The sequence below is a fragment of the Polypterus senegalus genome, chromosome 1, assembly GCF_016835505.1.
Source record: "Polypterus senegalus isolate Bchr_013 chromosome 1, ASM1683550v1, whole genome shotgun sequence".
Classification (NCBI taxonomy): domain Eukaryota; kingdom Metazoa; phylum Chordata; class Cladistia; order Polypteriformes; family Polypteridae; genus Polypterus; species Polypterus senegalus.
In genome coordinates this window covers 294,075,191-294,092,921 of record NC_053154.1, presented here as the reverse complement: position 1 = coordinate 294,092,921, position 17,731 = coordinate 294,075,191, and the positions used below count along the sequence as shown (strand labels likewise).

The window sequence follows — 17,731 nt, the reverse complement described above, 5'->3', positions numbered from 1 at the left end:
TATTATTGGTATTATTTACTATTATTACTGTCATTATCATTGACTTTTTTGACTGTTTATTTTATGAGAAACCAGTCAGTTATTATTATTATTTATATTGATCATTAATGTTATTTAAACCTTCAATAAATACTTGATCACAGTAATGATCATGTACTGTCTTGTACATGACAGTAATGTCCCGTACTACTAATGACCAGTAAGTCTAATGATGAAGCAAATTAATGTATGTATGTATGTACAGTATCTACTTTTCCCCCCCATATCAACAAGGCAGTTGATTAATTCTTAACAGTAAAAAACTGACTCTCTCGTATACTCAGATATGGGGATGGATATTTGAGGAGTAAACCGCAAGACAATGATTATATTTTTATATTATGATCATTAAAGAACCATCAACAACAAATTGAATCAAATTAATAATATATTGACCAATTATTATAAAAGTAAGGCTGAATAAATCGGAACTGTGCAGCTGCATGAATAAAAGGTAAAGTACCACTTCCAGTTAGAGGAAATAACCCAAAAGTTGATAGAAATCTACATTTTGTACCTAATACTTGTATGTAAAATCTGGTTGACGTAAGTGAAAGTGTACTCAAGTTATCATACACACACACATGCACACACAAACACAGACAGACAGACACAAAGACATAATTCCAAAAATGGTATTTTCAGATTCAGAGGTCTAAAACGTTGAGATTCATCAAAATCTCAAAGTGGAATTTTTTGAAGATTCCAATGCATTCCCTATACTTTATATACGAGAAAGTAAAAAGGAGATAAAATATTCCAACAATGCATAACCTAAATCCATAGTGTGGTGGTTGACCCAAAGCTCACAAGTTATGGTGCCTTTCATATATCCTTGAATTGTAAATTAACCATAGAGAGCACACGTTGGCCTGCTCCTTGTACACTGTGACTTTCCTTTGCACTTTCATGAGGAAGTATTTCAAAAAGCATGTCATGGCAAAATGGTACACACTTAAGACTCACAGTTCTGGCTGGTATGTGGAGTTTCCACATTTCAAGTGCCTGCATGGATTTTTCTCCAGGCTCTCTGGTTTTCTTCCACATACAGAATTATCCCCATTGGTGTGTTTGTGAGTGGTTCCTGGTGTTAATTCAGGTTTGGTTCTAACCTTCTGATCAGTTCTGACAGACTCTGAACTGGATGAGCTGGTAAGAAATGGATGGATGAATGAATGAAGTATTGCTTATATGAGACTGGCACTTCAATGAATCTCTTAAGGAGAAGTCAAACGAGAACCATTTTCAACTAGAAAGAAGCACTCACTCACTTCCTCAGTCGCTTCATTTTGAAAACTCAGTGGGTGAAGTGGTGACTGTAAGCATAGGTGTTTGATGAGTCCTACGTTCGAATGATATCCTGGTCAGAAATGGCTCCAGCCTTGAACTGGATGTTTCTATATTAGATTCTGGCTCCCTATAACAATGTGAAGGAAGATGCATGGATTGCATTTTGTTCATAATTTTTATATGTACGTATTTGTTTTGATATTTCTTATATTTACATATATTAAGTGATTGCAATTTTATATATATATGTATATATATAGCTATATGATATATAAATACATGTAAATGTATCATAATCTTATTTGTTTACTGTCAGATTAACATAGCTGCTCTTAAAAGAGAGCAGAAGGCAAAAGTACAAAACAAAGTGTCAGCCTCCTAGGCTAAGCCACTAATCCTCTTTGTAAAATACTATGTCAACTTCAGTTTTGTTATTCTCCATTTCTTATGTAAATTCCTGACTTCCACAGTGTCTGTTTTCTTGAAACTGAAATGTGAAATCACATAGCCATGTGTTGAGGTATAGATGATAAACTAGTTGGAGATCTGACTTTGACAGGTAGGCTAAATTTCTTTAGCCCTTAGGTGCCACAAGGCTTGCTTTAGATATTATAAGCCTGTGGACATGAAGTCAAAACTCCATTTCCTCTTATTTGATATGCAATGCAAGGCAGCAGAGCCTTAATCTTCAGCAGCTCAGCAAGCCCAAGAACACACATAAATCTGTTTTTCTTACAAGGTCTTATCCGAGCTGTACTAGTTCAACACCAATTAAACAACACTAACAATGAAAATATGCACAAAGTGGAACTACATGTTTACTCTATAATTCATTTCTTGAATCGCTGCTAGAATTATGAGCCAAAAATCAATACAAATATAAACGAGAATGAAATAACTAATTGAAGAAAGCTTGTTAACATGCGGTATGCAATTTAATATCTAACAAAGCCTTGTCTAGAAGTTATATAGAGCAATTTACACAACTTGATATTAAAAGTTGCTTCTTCATGAATAACATTCAAATAAAGTTAATTTATTATTGTTATTTTTCAAATTTCAGCCTCTCATCACTTTGGATGGAAGTATATCTCATATTTTTACCACAGAGGGAATGAATACAGTCACTGTGCAAATCTCTGCTGGAAATGTCATTCTGCAGGATACAAAAGCAGTAGCAGTGCATGGTGAGTCCTCGCACATTCCTGGTCATGTATAATTGCTCAGCCGTGACTGCCATTAAAAGTCATGTTGATCTTTAAAAGTATATTAGATTTTCAGTGAAGAGTTTGCCTATCAATTTATACTTGTATGCATATGCTGTTAAATAAGTAACTCAGTGGTAAGCACCAGTCTCAGGAACCTGGGTTCAATTCCCAGACTAATTCTCAACTTTGTGGAATTTAGACATTTTTTTTTTCTGAGCAGTGTACAGTCTCTTCACATGCAGAAAATGTAATTATGCTTAGCTAAGAGTCGACTATGTGGCCGTATGTATAAGCATCTCCTCCAGGATTCATTCTTTCCTTGTGTCCAATGCTTTAAGGAAAGCCTGCTGCTCTTCTCACTTCTATAAAAGAATACATTATGTATGCAGAATGGATGATTAAAAATGTTTATCTGTGAAGGGAACTGAAAGTCAGTATCCACCCTGGACAAGATGTCTCTACCCTGAGGTGGGGTTAAGCTCTAAATGGGCAATAATTCCCCAATGCTTTTTTTTTTTCTTGTGTCAATGGCACAAATTTTGCTGAAAGAGAAATGTCATTTGTTTCTCATATTTTTTTGCAACATGAAACACAGAGCTTTGCTAGAAATTCAATTTTGTGAAAAGTGTTCTTCTAATCACTGGTGATGAATCAATTATTATACTAGCAAGGCAAGTGGGTGCTGTCATTGTCAGCACACCTCTTCCAGGGGACCCTTCCCTCTTCACGTGCCACACTTTTCAAGCTGCACTTCCTTTTTGACAAGAGTCTCTGGCTAAATGTGTAATCATTGATTGTAATCATTTAGCCATTAAGAAGGCTAATCAGTCATTAAGAAGGTTAACAGAATGTTAGGTGATATAACACGATGTGTGGAGTACAAGTCCAAGGAGGTTCTGCTCAAGCTTTATAACACACTGGTGAGGCCTCATCTTGAGTACTGTGTGCAGCTTTGGTCTCCAGGCTACAAAAAGAACATAGCAGCACTAGAAACGGTCCAGAGAAGAGCGACTAGGGTGAGTCCAAGGCTACAGGGGTTGAATTATTAGGAAAGATTAAAAGAGCTGAGACTTTACAGTTCAAGCAAAAGAAGATTAAGAGGTGACACAACTGAAGTGTTTAAAATTATGAAGGGAATTAGTACAGTGGATCGAGACTGTTATTTTAAAATGAGTTCATCAAGAACACGGGGACACAGTTGGTAACTTGTTATGGGTAAATTTTCTGAAGTTTTTCTTTACACAAAGAATGATAGACACTTGGAAAAAGCTTCCAAGTAGTGTGGTAGACAGTAAGACTTTAAGGACTTTCAAATCTTGACTTGATGTAATTTTAGAAGAATTAAGTGGATAGGACTGACAAGTTTTGTTGGGCTTAATGGCCTGTTCTTATTTAGATTGTTCTAGTGTTCTAATGTTCATTATGTGGGCATCAGTAACGTCTCACATGATTAGAGGCAGTTAACTATGGATACAATGTGTTGATTCTCCCTTTTATCTTTATTCTTATATTGGACAAATTTCATGGTAACCAAAAATTCTCAATGATAAGATTTATTTGTCTTAAGCTAGTGATGTAATCATCCATTCATCCATCCATTATCCGACCCACTATTTGCGAACTACAGGGTCATGGGGGTCTGCTGGAGCCAATCCCAGCCAACAAAGGGCACAAGGCAGGAAACAAATCCCAGGCAGGGCGCCAGCCCACTTCAGGTGATGGAATCATTTTTTTGTAATCATTGTAATCTTTCTAGTTAGCCAATAAAAGGTGTCATTTTGCTTGACTTCTCACTACATTCATAATAGCTAACACGGTACAACACTCTTTGTCTTAAACTATAATTGTATTTTTCTTGCTTCCTATAAACAACGGTTTTCAAATACCAAAAAAGTTAAGTTGTCCAAAGCAACATTTAATGACAATGTGCACTTTTAATACAAAAAATAACTAATTTTGGAGCATCAAAAAAGTACGTGTATATGCAAAATCCCAAAGTAAATAAACATTATTCCATTCATGGGCTGGTACAGTGGTTGTTGCCTGTTTTCCTTCCCACATTCTCAGAAAAAATGCCGGTTAGCTTAATTCGGGACTAAAAACTGCCTCTGTTGTGAGCAAAATTAGTTGTGGGGGTCCTCCAATAAACTGGAACCCTGTCTAGAGTTGTTACCTGCCTTCTGTCCACTACTGCTAGGATAGGCTCTGGTCCATTGCAACCTTAAACTGGATTAAGCAACTTCAAGATTGTAAGTGTGGATAAATTCCATTGATTATTGAAAGAAAGTGTGCTTTCTGTGACCCTCAAAATATGATATATAAATATGTCCTACTATGACATATTTAAAGTATGTAATTTCCTTGTGACAATTACACTGCACAATTAGTTGCCCTACCTACGTCAGTGAGACTTTAGTTTTGCTTTTCTCAAAGTAATATGGGTCCTTTAGATGATTGCCCTCTCCAGGAAACTTGGCAACTACACTTTTTGTTTTCCTTTCTTCAGTCTACAGGTCATTTCTTAACTTACCTGAATTTCTTTTATTTTACTTGATATACAGTGAGTTTCGTAATTTCAGTATTTTAAGTAGATTCGTCCATTTTCAGTCCTCCATAATCTGGTGAAAAATTGTAGAGTAAATATCCACATACAATAACTGGACTAAAATTCATACCCACTACCTTGAAACTACATGACAATCACCCTAACCTCTGAGCCACTGTGTTTCAGATCAGTAAATTTCAAAGATCTTTTGCATTTGTTACAAGCCAACATTAGCAATGCACTGAACAATCGGCATTATCACAAAATACTAATTTTTTCACAATGAGGGATTCCTTTTTGATGGGGGTGACTTCAACAAATCAAATTTAGTGAACACTCACCCTACATATCAGGAGCATGTCACCTGTACCACAAAGGGTGCTAATATTCTGGATTGCTGCTACACCTCAATAAAAGTTGCCTACATGCCTGCTACTCATATCACTGACAATCTGATCATCTATTAGTACTTCTACTGCAAGCTTACAAAAACAGACTGAAATGTGATGAGCCAGCTAGAAAATGATTCAGTGCTGGACTAAAGAAAGAGAGAAAAAGCTGCAGGATTGCTTTGATTGTGTAACTTGCGACATGTTTAAAGACTCGTCATAAAATGCACAGATGACAGCAAAGCTACAAAAACAGTCTACATATTTCCTAAAAAGAAATTTTGGATCACCACTGATATCAAGAATTTGTTTGATAACATGTAGCAATGCATTTCAAAACAGTGACAGGGAAATGTACAAGATATGCAGGTACACAGTCAGAAAAGAACTCAAACCGGTTGGTACTGGAGCAAACTAGACCCAGACTAACCAAAGAGCCGCACAATCTTTGGCAAGGAATAGTGATACTTATGGACTACAAAGTATAACTTAATCAAATATCATCTTCCTTTCACGTTCCAGACCAATTTATTGGTTTCTATTTTGACCATGACAGCAAGCATCATGCCATTTGATTGCCTGATTCATCCACACTGATGGCACAGTGGTAGCACTGCTGCCTTGCAGTAAGGAGATCATGGGTTCACATCCTGGCTGCTCCCCGCATGGAGAGTGCTCTATGAATGTAAAGAATTATTATTATTATTATTATTATTGTCCGTTTCTATATACGATGTAACGGTTACTTTTAAATGAGTTCATGTCCACAAGGCATCTGGTCCAAATGAATTTTTTGGGCACGTTTTAAAAACACCTAGTGACCAATTAGCTAACGTCTTCACTGACATTTTTAATTTTTCATTAAGAGAATCAGTTGTGTTTGCCTGCTTCAGAAGGGCAACAACTATTCCTTTGCCCAAGAAAACAAAAGTGGATTGTCCAAATGAATACAGACCGATGGCACTAACTCCTGTGGCACTAACTCTAGTCAAGTGCTTTAAAAAATTGATGCTGGAATGTATTAAAGAGATTATTCCAGATTGTCATGATCACCCCCATATTGCATATCATAGATAGATAGATAGATAGATAGATAGATAGATAGATAGATAGATAGATAGATAGATAGATAGATAGATAGATAGATAGATAGATAGATAGATAGATACTTTATTAATCCCAAGGGGAAATTCACATACATACATACATTATAGCTGGTCCACAGAGAATTCCACATCTCTTGCACTCACCAACTTAGCACATCTGGATAATACAAACTGTTATGGCAGATTCCTGTTTATAGATTACAGCTCAGTATTTAACGTTGTTGTACCATCAAAGCTGATCACCAATGCCTCGATTAGGACTCAGTGCCATTCCTCCAAATAGATTCTGGACTTCTTATCCAACTGGCCTCATGATTTGAATATTGGCAGCATCACATCCTCCATACTGACTCTCAACTCATGCACTCCATAGGTTAGTGTGTTGAGCCCTCTTCTGTACGCTTTGTTCAGCAATGATTGTATGGCAAAAACACAACTTCAAAGTGGTGCAGAACATTACCAGCACCCAGATGCCTTCTGTTCAGGACATATACAGCAAACACTGTGTTAGAAAAGGAAAGAGGATAATTAAAGCCTTCAGCCAAAATGCACTGTCACTTTTCTTATTTTTGCTTTCTGGCAAATGGTACAGAGCCATTGAAAATCACAACTGTATATACCCATGTAAGAATGAATAGATCTATGTGTGTTTATTGTGAGTGGTGGTAGGGAACCAAATTAAAGCAGAAGAATTGTTGGGGTACCAACCACAGTAACTCCATTTAATTATGATAAAAGAAAAAAGCAAAAAAGTAGTAAAGCTGGAGGCACAAACAAAATAGTGTTGTATCTTGCACAGAGTCTCTTATGTTATAGCTTGACCTTGAATTGCATGGTCTTGAATAAGATGCCAGTTTCTGGGGTCACCCCATTTTATGGTGTCATGACTGGAAGGGCCAAGGCCTGCTATGGGCATCGTGGTTGGGGTTGGGTGCCCTCACTGGTTGTCTTCTTAATGCTGATGAAGTAAGAGACAATACCATTAGTGATAACTCTCCCTCTCGCTTACCTCAGTCAAGTATATATATATATATATATATATATATATATATATATATATATATATATATATATATATATATATATATATATATATATATATATATATAAGCTGCTCAAAAAATTAAAGGAGCACTTTTTAATCAGAGTATAGCATCAAGTCCATGAAACGTCTGGGATATTGATCCGGTCAGTTAAGTAGCAGAGGGGGTTGTTAATCAGTTTCACTTGCTTCGGTGTTAATGAAATTAACAACAGGTGCACTAGAGGGGCAACAATGAGACGGCCCCCAAAACAGGAATGGTTTAACAGGTGGAGGCCACTGACATTTTTCCCTCCTCATCTTTTCTGACTGTTTTTTCACTAGTTTTGCATTTGGCTACAGTCAGTGTCGCTACTTGTAGCATGAGGCGATACCTGGACCCTACAGAGTTGCACAGGTAGTCCAACTTCTCCAGGATGGCACATTAATATGTGCCATTGCCAGAAGAAGGTTAATATGTCTCCCAGCACAATCTTAAGGACGGAGGAGAATCTAAGAGACAGGCAGTTACTCTAGGAGACCTGGACAGGGCCATAGAAGGTCCTTAAGCAATCAGCAGGACCGGTATCTGCTCCTTTGGACAAGGAGGAACAGGATGAGCACTGCCAGAGTCCTATAAAATGACCTCCAGCAGGCCACTGGTGTGAATGTCTTTGACCAAACAATCAGAAAAAGACTTCAAGAGGGTGGCCTGAGTGCCCAAAATCCTCTAATGGGCCCTGTGCTCACTGCCCGGCACCATCCTCCTTGCTTGTTAGATTAGCATCTGAAGCCACCTTCCAGGAATGAGCCATTGCTATATTCTGAGGACCGCATGGGGCAGAGTTTCTGGGGGTGGGGGCTGCGGGATCAATCTTTCCTCTAATGTTAGTGTCAGCATCTCTCTCATCCTGGGGTGGTATTGCTTACCTCGTCAGAGCCAGAAAGGGGTTCTCAGACAAACATTGCTTGCAATATATACTATATATATATTATAGTATATATTTACTATATACTATATACTATATACTATATACAGTGAATAAAATTGAGACATGGAAAAGGTATCCAATAAGAAAATGAAAGAATAATGTGCCAAAGCACCACATACTGTATAAGCCTTTCAGGTGAATCTTTGTCAGGTTAAGCTTATTTTGCTTGGAGGTCTGACCTCTTCGGTAGCTGGATTTAAAGTGAATGCCGATTTTTGGTTTAGGCACATATGGCCATACAAATGGAAGAAGCGGAGAATTCTCCTAGATGTTAGGTCACAGGGCTTCCAGTGGGTCTTCCTTCATTCTAAAAGAGGGTACTGAAAAGCCATTAGTTACTCTGTCGCACCCTTCATCTATCTATCTATCTATCTATCTATCTATCTATCTATCTATCTATCTATCTATCTATCTATCTATCTATCTATCTATCTATCTATCTATCTATCTATCTATCTATTTTGTTTTGCATTTTTATGAACTGTACTGAGGAAACATGCAAATAGGAATTTCATTGTATTGTGTACATGTGACAGTAAACTTGACTCTGTGCTTAAATTAATGTGTGAATTTCCTGTATATATATTTATTTAAATATTGCATTTTTTGTACTTTACTATATTTTGATTCTGTCTATGCACACTCTGACTGTCTTCTGAGAAAGATATAATATTAAAATAAATTGAATTGAACTGAGCTGAACTGAATACATTGTTTTAAAGTTAACACAATAACAAAGCATTTGTTTGAATGTGTTTAGGTTAAGAATATCAAAACTGCTGAATCACATCTGCTTAATCTGTAGTACATTTATGCAGATAATCCATTTTTATTTTGAGAATTATTCATTGTAAAAGTTCAGTGATGTCAGTGGAAGTGTTTGTCAGGTGGAAGAGTTGGATTAAGTACTACAAATAATAAATCTGTCTGTCTATGGTGTCTATCTATAGTATTACATTCAATTTCTCTAAATCAGTTTGTAGATTTTAAACTTTTATTTGAATGAATAAAGAGCTGATGAAAGTTTCAATAATAAATGTAATAAAAAGTTTGTTTTTTTCTGTGTGACTCTGGTTTGGCAGATAGTTTCCAACATAAAAAACTCTGTTTAATTACCAGCCCAGCAGCTGGTTCAGTGATGATAAATCATTTTATTAATACTGGAGCTGTTTAATGTTTGCTTCCCCTCCCCTTTTGTGCCCTTGAATATGATTAAGGATAAATCTGTGCACATCATCATTTTACTTGAAAGTCCACTATATAGTAGTGCTGGTTTCCACTTATTCAAGGTTGTTTTTGTTCAAAGAGTGGTTTTTAAAATCTGACACACAAAATGTACAAGCATGGAGAGAGCCTCTTTAAGTGGTGTGTGGTAGTTTAGGTTTTCTGCAGCAAGATTGTTTTATGCTTGAATTTCAGATAAATTATAAAATATTTAAAAGCCTCACAGTTTGTATATTTGAAGTACAAAATTTTTCTTCAAACCAAAAAATGTGTTTTCAGGAAAGATGCGTAGAAACTTGATATAATAGCCTTACCTCAAAAGAGTATTGTGAAAGTTTGAGTAGAATAATATTCTGAAAAGGTGCTTTCGGAAAAGAACTTGTGTGAAAGATGTATCACAGCAAAGATAAATATTTTATTATTGTTTTGTCAGTATCTGGATATAACCCATTTCTTCTGTCTGTTATTTAATGTTTTCATTCACCGTTTGCCTGGAAATTATTATTTATTACCCAATTATTGATATTTTGTTTTTCAAGAGGCCTGGATTGATAAGACTACTATCCACCATGTCTGGCATAGGTTTTGCTGACTACTGCAGATTTAGTAATACATTTTTATCTTCCCACTGAGATGTAGATGTGGTGTTCCTCTTCACAGGCCGTGTTAGGATTTAAAAATTTTGCTTGAGAGTTATATATGCTCCTGTTGTTATGGTTCTGCCTTTGTCCAGAAATGGTTTCATAAGCTTTATGAAGTTAGTCTTGGAAAGTCTTTTCCCTGTGTGGCGACTGGGATCTTTTCCTGAATAATTCCGTTTGTGATTATGTTTTGTGATGGTCTTTATATGAAAAACATTTATATGTTATTTATATAAAAGCCAGATCGAATGTTATTTACCTTGATTCATTTACTTATCTTCCTTCAGCATAAAGTCAAAGTAGACTGCAGAGCTTCCTCTGTTTGATCGACATGGGCATGTTGACAAACTATATGTGTACTGAAATGACTTTGGCTGCAAGTGGAAGCTCCTGTTGCACTCTGTTTCATTGAAGGACATGCATGTGGCAGATTCACTGGCAGGACGACACCCAACCTCTTGCTGCATCCAAACGGTGCCATCTTTCGCCTTTACGCTGTCACGCTTGGGTCACAGATTTGCACAGAAACACAGGAGGTCATAGAGACAGGAAGAATTTTATTCAAACACTGCAAACAAACATTTGTCTCTTTTAAAGATTTTAAACATGCTCCTTGACAGAGATGACAGTTCCGTCTCTCAATTAAAGGTATGCAAACGTATCTTCTTCTTCACAGGAGCAGGAAATTTCTGAGAGAGAGAGAAAAAGCAAAACAATCAATTCCAAAGCTAACAGGCGCTGTACAAGGTTTTTAAGTAAGCAGAGTACCGCACTAGAGGTTTATCACACATTATAGCGCAAGTAAGGTAAGGAGGTTTATCATGCGTTATAGCGCAAGTAAGGTAAGGATGGTAAGGAGCAATGTGAAGGTAGACTGTCAGCTGTTTTAGGGGTTTTTCCAGGGGTGTCTGTGTCCTCTGAGGGTGCAATCAGCCCTTCAGCTTACAACGCCTGATGCAGCTGTGTTGTTCTTATATGAGAATGGGCGTTTCTTGCAGGGTGGGCTTCTGTTCTCTTTCTTCAATGTATGACCCTCATCCACATCGGAGTTCACCTCTGTTATAGCATGTCTTTATTTGAAAACAGCAGTGTCAGATCAGGGGGAGCGTGAACGCGGCTGAGAGAATAAAACGGAATAAAAAAAAAAAACACTGACATTTACAAATACCATAAATGAACACCAGCTGTTACAGACTCAAATCAAATGTATGTTTTTATTTTATAATAGTAACAATAAGAGCAGCTTACTACTCAATACAGACGTGGGAGGGAAGGTCTTGATTATGAGTCAGTAGTTCTTACCGCTGCACCACCCAAGTGATCATGTCAATGCTAACCCTAACGTAAGTTCTTTTTCTGCAGTTATATTCTTGAATAAAAGCACACTTGTTTTGTCATACTTGTACCTTTTGTGAAAGTGTTTATTTGATATTTGGACTACAGTCTTCACACATCATACATTTCATGACTAAATTTTGTCAAGTATTACTTAAATATGAAAAACATTTCTTTTTTAGTTATGTGTTCAACAAATCCTGCCTCTCATTTCATCCTGTAATTTACTCAGATCGTTGTAGACACGGAACGCACATGAAATGTATGTATTCCAAATGACGATAATGACGATATATATTATTTACCCGTTACGATTCCATGCACCACACAACCAGATAAACAGACTTTAACTCTGAGAAACTTCTCTGTGACTTGAGGTGAGTCGGTGTTTGGTTAGGGGGTGATGGGATAGGAGGCTGCCTGCTGCTTGTGCTGATCGACACATTTACAAAACAAAAGACGCTAATGGAGAGGTGTGAAGGAATTTAAGGTGGGCTGGGATTATAAGTTTTTTTGTAGGCTTCAGGGATTCTAGTGTTAAGCTCTCCAAATTTTCAAACTTGTCACCACTGCGTGAGCATTCCACCTTGTCACTATCTAGCTCTCTGTCTCTGGCACATGACTTTGGCCTCTCTTGCCAATAAGACTTCACCCACAAGTCTCAGACAGCCTCTGGATTGCTTGCTTTAAAATCTGAGGCCCTTATGTTGACACCTAAAAAGGTGAAGGGCAGAGAATGGTCTCCCTTCAGCCTTGCCCAGTGTGAACATTGGGCGTTTTAGGTGGACACTCTTAAAAATTAAGAGTGGTTGTTTAGAGTGATGCCATAGGGGAAATATCTTTGGTTCCCAAAAGTCATCAACATGAAAATTCCCGAAAGACTCTTTATTTGACTTAGACCTGCTACAATAAATAACCATGACTAGATGGCAATAGATTTGTGAAATACCAATGGGTCATGATCTGAACAGGACTCTTGCTACATACGTCCAGTAACACAGGTTTTTTTAATCTGTTAGTGTACTGCAGCATACTCTACATTAATGATTTCATTTTTTTCCTCACATATTAGGATTATTTTTCAAAGCACAAAGAATCAGCTTCCTATGCAAAGATCCCTTCCTAGAATTAAATGATTCTTTGTAGAGCAATGGCTCTATCAGGAACCATACAACCAAGTACAGAACCATAATGTGCCATTAAAGAATCATTATTTTTAAGAGTGTACTTGGAATTGTATGTATGTCTGTCAGTCAGCCAGCAAGTATTCTGCCAACTCCAGTGGCTTCTCTTTCACTGTAAGTAGAGAGTTCAGCACTCTTGACCGCTGCTGGGTCATTTGCTCTTTAGTGTCTTAAACTTACACTTACGTTTTGCTCACTGGTTGCAACTTCATTTCTTTTGCAATGGCATCATTGCCCAGTGCACATCTGGAGTCCCATGCCTCATACAGCCTAGTACCCCACATTAGCCTGCACAGGACCACTTCTTATGAGACTGCACATGGTGTTTATTTCTTTTTGATGCAGTACTTTACATTGTGAGATTTTTGAGCTTTTTTAAAACCGTGCCGCATGCCGAAAAAGTGGTTTAAGCGTCTGTCGAGGATTGCTTGTCCATCGCATCAGGTTCACGGCACAACCTAAGTAATGGCAAGTTCTCAGCCTCCCCACATAACGTGTCTGTCACCCGATGGTTGATATGGGTAATATTCTAATCCAGCCACTGACCTGGCCCTGCACCTGCTTGTTTGTTGAGTCTGTGTGCATTGAAGTGGTAGTATCCGTTTGAATAAATACCCTGACTTTTCCTGTTTTGAGTAGAAAAAAGTTGGTTTTCTTGAAGCCTTTGAGCTCAGCATCTTCTCTCGGGTGCAAGGCAGTGGCTTACGTGACACAACATGTTCTACAAATTGATAGAGATAACTATAATTATATATCTTCTTATATAATACGCTATCGTGGCTGTTGGTTTGTCTGTCCAGGATTTTAAATCACCTGAAGCTCGCAAACCATTTGAACTATTGACCTGAAATTTGGTACATATACTACATGACGTCTACTATCTGCTTGCGGGTTGATGATTGACCTCCAAGGTTATTCTTCTTTTTATTTTTATTGTTATTTGATTGTAGAATCAACTCTCGGCAGCGGCCAGCAGGGTGGTCATGCAGCGCATGCATATGAGCATCGTTCTCATTACCTACCACCTTCGCCATCACTTCCCTTACCACTTTATATATTAAATCATTCTTAAGGCAGATTAAAGACTTAAATGCCAGCTTAAGTGAAAAATTAAAGAAAATGTACTAAGTAATTGCAGCACCCACACTAACTTAATCACATTTAATGTGAAAAACGAATGCTAAACGTACAGAGAAAGAGGATGAAAACTAGGAATACTCAAGTCAAGTGTATTCACTGCACGTTATCATGCAGTGCGCTATTACTGGTTTACTAATAAGAGCAAAACATTGTTTAAAGATATTTATGAAGTAGGTATAGCAGAGCTAGAAATAAAATGACTATGAAATAAGTTAAAAGATGGATTTAGTAGTGTTAAATGTTTAAAAATTATACATATATTTTTATGTTGTTTTTTGTAGAATTCTTCAAATCCTTACTGCTGTCGTTTTCTCCAAACCTTGATGAATACAACCCTGATATCCCAGAATGGAGGCAGGATGTCAGCAGAGTGATTAAAGCAGCTTTGGTACAGGTAAGAGTACTTCTTTATCGCTATAAATATCGATTAACCAAAAATCTTTGGAATTAACTATTTTGTTTTCCTTTTATTGGCTGCTTACTAAAAATATGACATATGTAAACCATACATGGTGGTGATTGCTACTGATACTTAAAAAGTAGCATCTTAGAATAAAATCTATTTTTATGTTTTCATTATTAAGACTTTTCTTAATGTATAACACTAGTCAAGAGTTGTAAAGAAAGTAAGTATATTACCTCATCACAGCTTAGATTCCAAATGGTATCAAGATGTTCTCTTGATTTTGTCTTGTCTTTTCTCCAGTAGCCTAGTTTTCTGTCCCAAAAACTTACATAATACTGACTCTAAAGTGACAATCAGTACATTGTTGTTTGACCATAATGTGCAAAATACCTCATGGTTATCGGGACCCCATATTAGTGTTCCATTTTTGGCTGAATGCTGTAATTTTACCGTGGTACTATGAAATATATATTAAATTAGTTATGAAGAAAGCCAATTAAGATGTGAGAATCTTAAGCAGAAAATCACCTCATATACAGATAATACGATCTGGACATAAAACCCATACCACCTTGTTCTCCTGACCAGCATAGCACAAAACAGCCTCTTTCATGGCTCAAACACATTTCAGTTGTGTTCTCATTACCAGGCCGACTCAGATCTGATTTTTTGCAAAAATGTGACACAGATCTGATATTTTCAGGGCCGTGTGGAAACAGAAATCTAATCTTTTCGAATCAGTCACTTTCATATATGGTCCTATATTGGATACTGTACGTATGCGATTCATGGCCATTAGACATGTGTGAGAATTGGTTATATTAAAATTTGTGTGCTATTTTGCCTATACGCATTGGCTGAGCTCTGCCAACATCAGCCAGCAACAATAGAAGCAAGCTACAGGTGTGATAACAATCATGGTTCCACCATTACTGGTGTGTTCCTTGTACCCACTCATCTCTTGGTGCAATAGTGCCAAAGATAACTTTGAAAATGGCAAAAGCTAGCTGTCTGGCTGTATTTTTTTGCCTCCGTGACCCAATCTCATGTACAGCTGACAAACTAGTCGGGCCATTTAGAGCAAATTGCGACACATACACTAGCTACTAGAGTGCTTATTATTTTGGTACTAGCCAACCCGCGGCGTACCATACGCCTCATAATCAGGCCGGTTTTTTAATGGTTTTTAAGCACAGGGAGAAAATTAACATTTGAAAAATTGGTAATGTAATAAATCAGCAAGAAAAGCAACATTGTAACAATGCACGGAACGAACCAACACACAATCATCCGTGACTGAAAACTGGCGGACCGTCATCACGCCTTCTCCTGCCAGACGGAGGGATGGGGGTGCACGGCGCTCAGTGTGGAACGGGAGGAGAGGAGAAGGACGTCCATTCAGCTCCCTCCGTCATGCTAATCTGCTGATATCTCGTTCATTATGCACTGCCCGCTTATGTGCCCACCTCCAACTTGTCTCTTGAGTCGTTGTCATCTTTACACAGTCCAGATGCACCTGTGACTCACGTAGACGTCTCATTGCACTGTGCGGTTTTGGCTGCTTTTCTATATATAATCCACCAAGACACCCGACCACGGTAGTAGCGAGGAGGGAGGGGGGTGTGCACAAAGGGTAGGGGCGCAACCAGTGGGAGCGTATGAGTCGCACTTAGTGGGAATTCCACGGTTTGCAGCCCAAATGGGGTTCAACGGCTTACCCACGCTTCTCTGCGCCGGGTAGACACACGCTCAATCTCATGCATAAGTACTTATTGAATGCTAAACACTTCTGGAAAGACACGGTTGCCTAAAACGGGTTGGTGTGAGAATACAACAGTAAGTGAATGAAAAGATGGAACTCTGGAGAGAGCAAAATACAACACAATAGTGAACCCGCGGCATAACAAACGCTGCATAATTATTTATTGATGGTTGAACACTTCTGGAAAGACACAGTTGTCTAAAAAGGGAGGGTTTGAGGATACAACAGAAAGTGAATGAAAAGATGGAACTCTGGAGAGAGCAACATAATTGTCCATTAGTGAAGAAGACGCATGTTTGTCGTGGATGCAAATTGCTGTATGTAGCGTGTAAAACAGTTTGCTATGGTGCACGCGGTCGTGCGTCGTAACCGAAAACTTGGTTTTTAAAGACTGCTTACTTCATTGTGTTTTAACCTCAGTTGTAAAGGATTGTTTTAAGGATCCCATAGGATACCCATCGCAAACTGTTTTACACGCTGCATATGGCGACTCACCTCCGCGAGAAACATGCCTCTATGAACAGTCAAGGTGGCTTGGAGGTACATGAGGCCTCTACGACAGACGAATATAAATGACGCCGTTCTTTCTGTGTCGTCGCGTCCGAGTTGGTGGGCGTGGCTCTGCGAGTTGTCGTTGTATCCAATGGTCTTGGAGTTGGTGGGTGTGGCTCCTCCCTGTGTGCGCCATAGGTGTCTTACTTGTCGGCGGCTTAGTGAATCCACGCCCCTTCCGACGTGCTTTCCATGGGTGTCTTGCCTTAGTGAATTATATATATAGATTGATACCATGCATAAGTCATCTTACAAATAGGTTGTGTTTTGTTGCTGGGGACACAGTGGACTCGTGCACAAATGTATTATTGATTCTGTGTGACATTTTAGAGGTTAGATGAGTTAACATTACAGTTAGATACAAGTCACTTCTACTTATGAATGTGAACTGTCAATTTTGGCAAATCCAATCAGGGCAAAAAATTGGAAATGAGTAATGAGGCTTGTAATATGAACGTAGCCTTAGACACTCTGTGTGAGCAGTGTTCAAATGGCTATTTCATCATCCAGATAAATATTTTCCATGAGTCAATTCAGTATTCATTTTATTTTTGCATACAACTCTTCACTGGTTATAGGTGACGAGTGCTGTGATGAGTACAGACGTAGCTACAAAGACACAAACTTTACAACTTACTGTTTGTCTAATGAGTACCCACATAAATACACATAATTGTCTAAACAGATAGGAAAACAAAGTAGGCTGAAATTGATTAACATAAATTAAATAAGTGTTGAACTCTTGACAGCATCCCTGGAGAAAATAAACCTCTGGGGGTTCATAGTCAGTTTTAACAGATAAAGTCTAATACAGTCACGGTCCTGGAGAGTGACATCAACTGGCCATCAACCCTAATTCCCCAATTCAATAGTAGTGTGCAGCAGGGATGTAGAGTA

At 37.9% G+C, this 17,731-nt stretch overlaps 1 protein-coding gene across 1 annotated transcript in view; it reads left to right on the top strand.

Annotated features, from left to right (window-relative positions):
* The window catches only part of sorcs3 (sortilin related VPS10 domain containing receptor 3), a 1,218,933-nt gene that overhangs the window by 1,120,924 nt on the left and 80,278 nt on the right, over positions 1-17,731 (top strand). The window contains exons 21-22 of the mRNA XM_039776558.1: positions 2,393-2,516; positions 14,396-14,508. Of these exons, the coding sequence (XP_039632492.1) occupies positions 2,393-2,516; positions 14,396-14,508 (237 nt within the window). The remainder of the gene's footprint in view (positions 1-2,392; positions 2,517-14,395; positions 14,509-17,731) is intronic.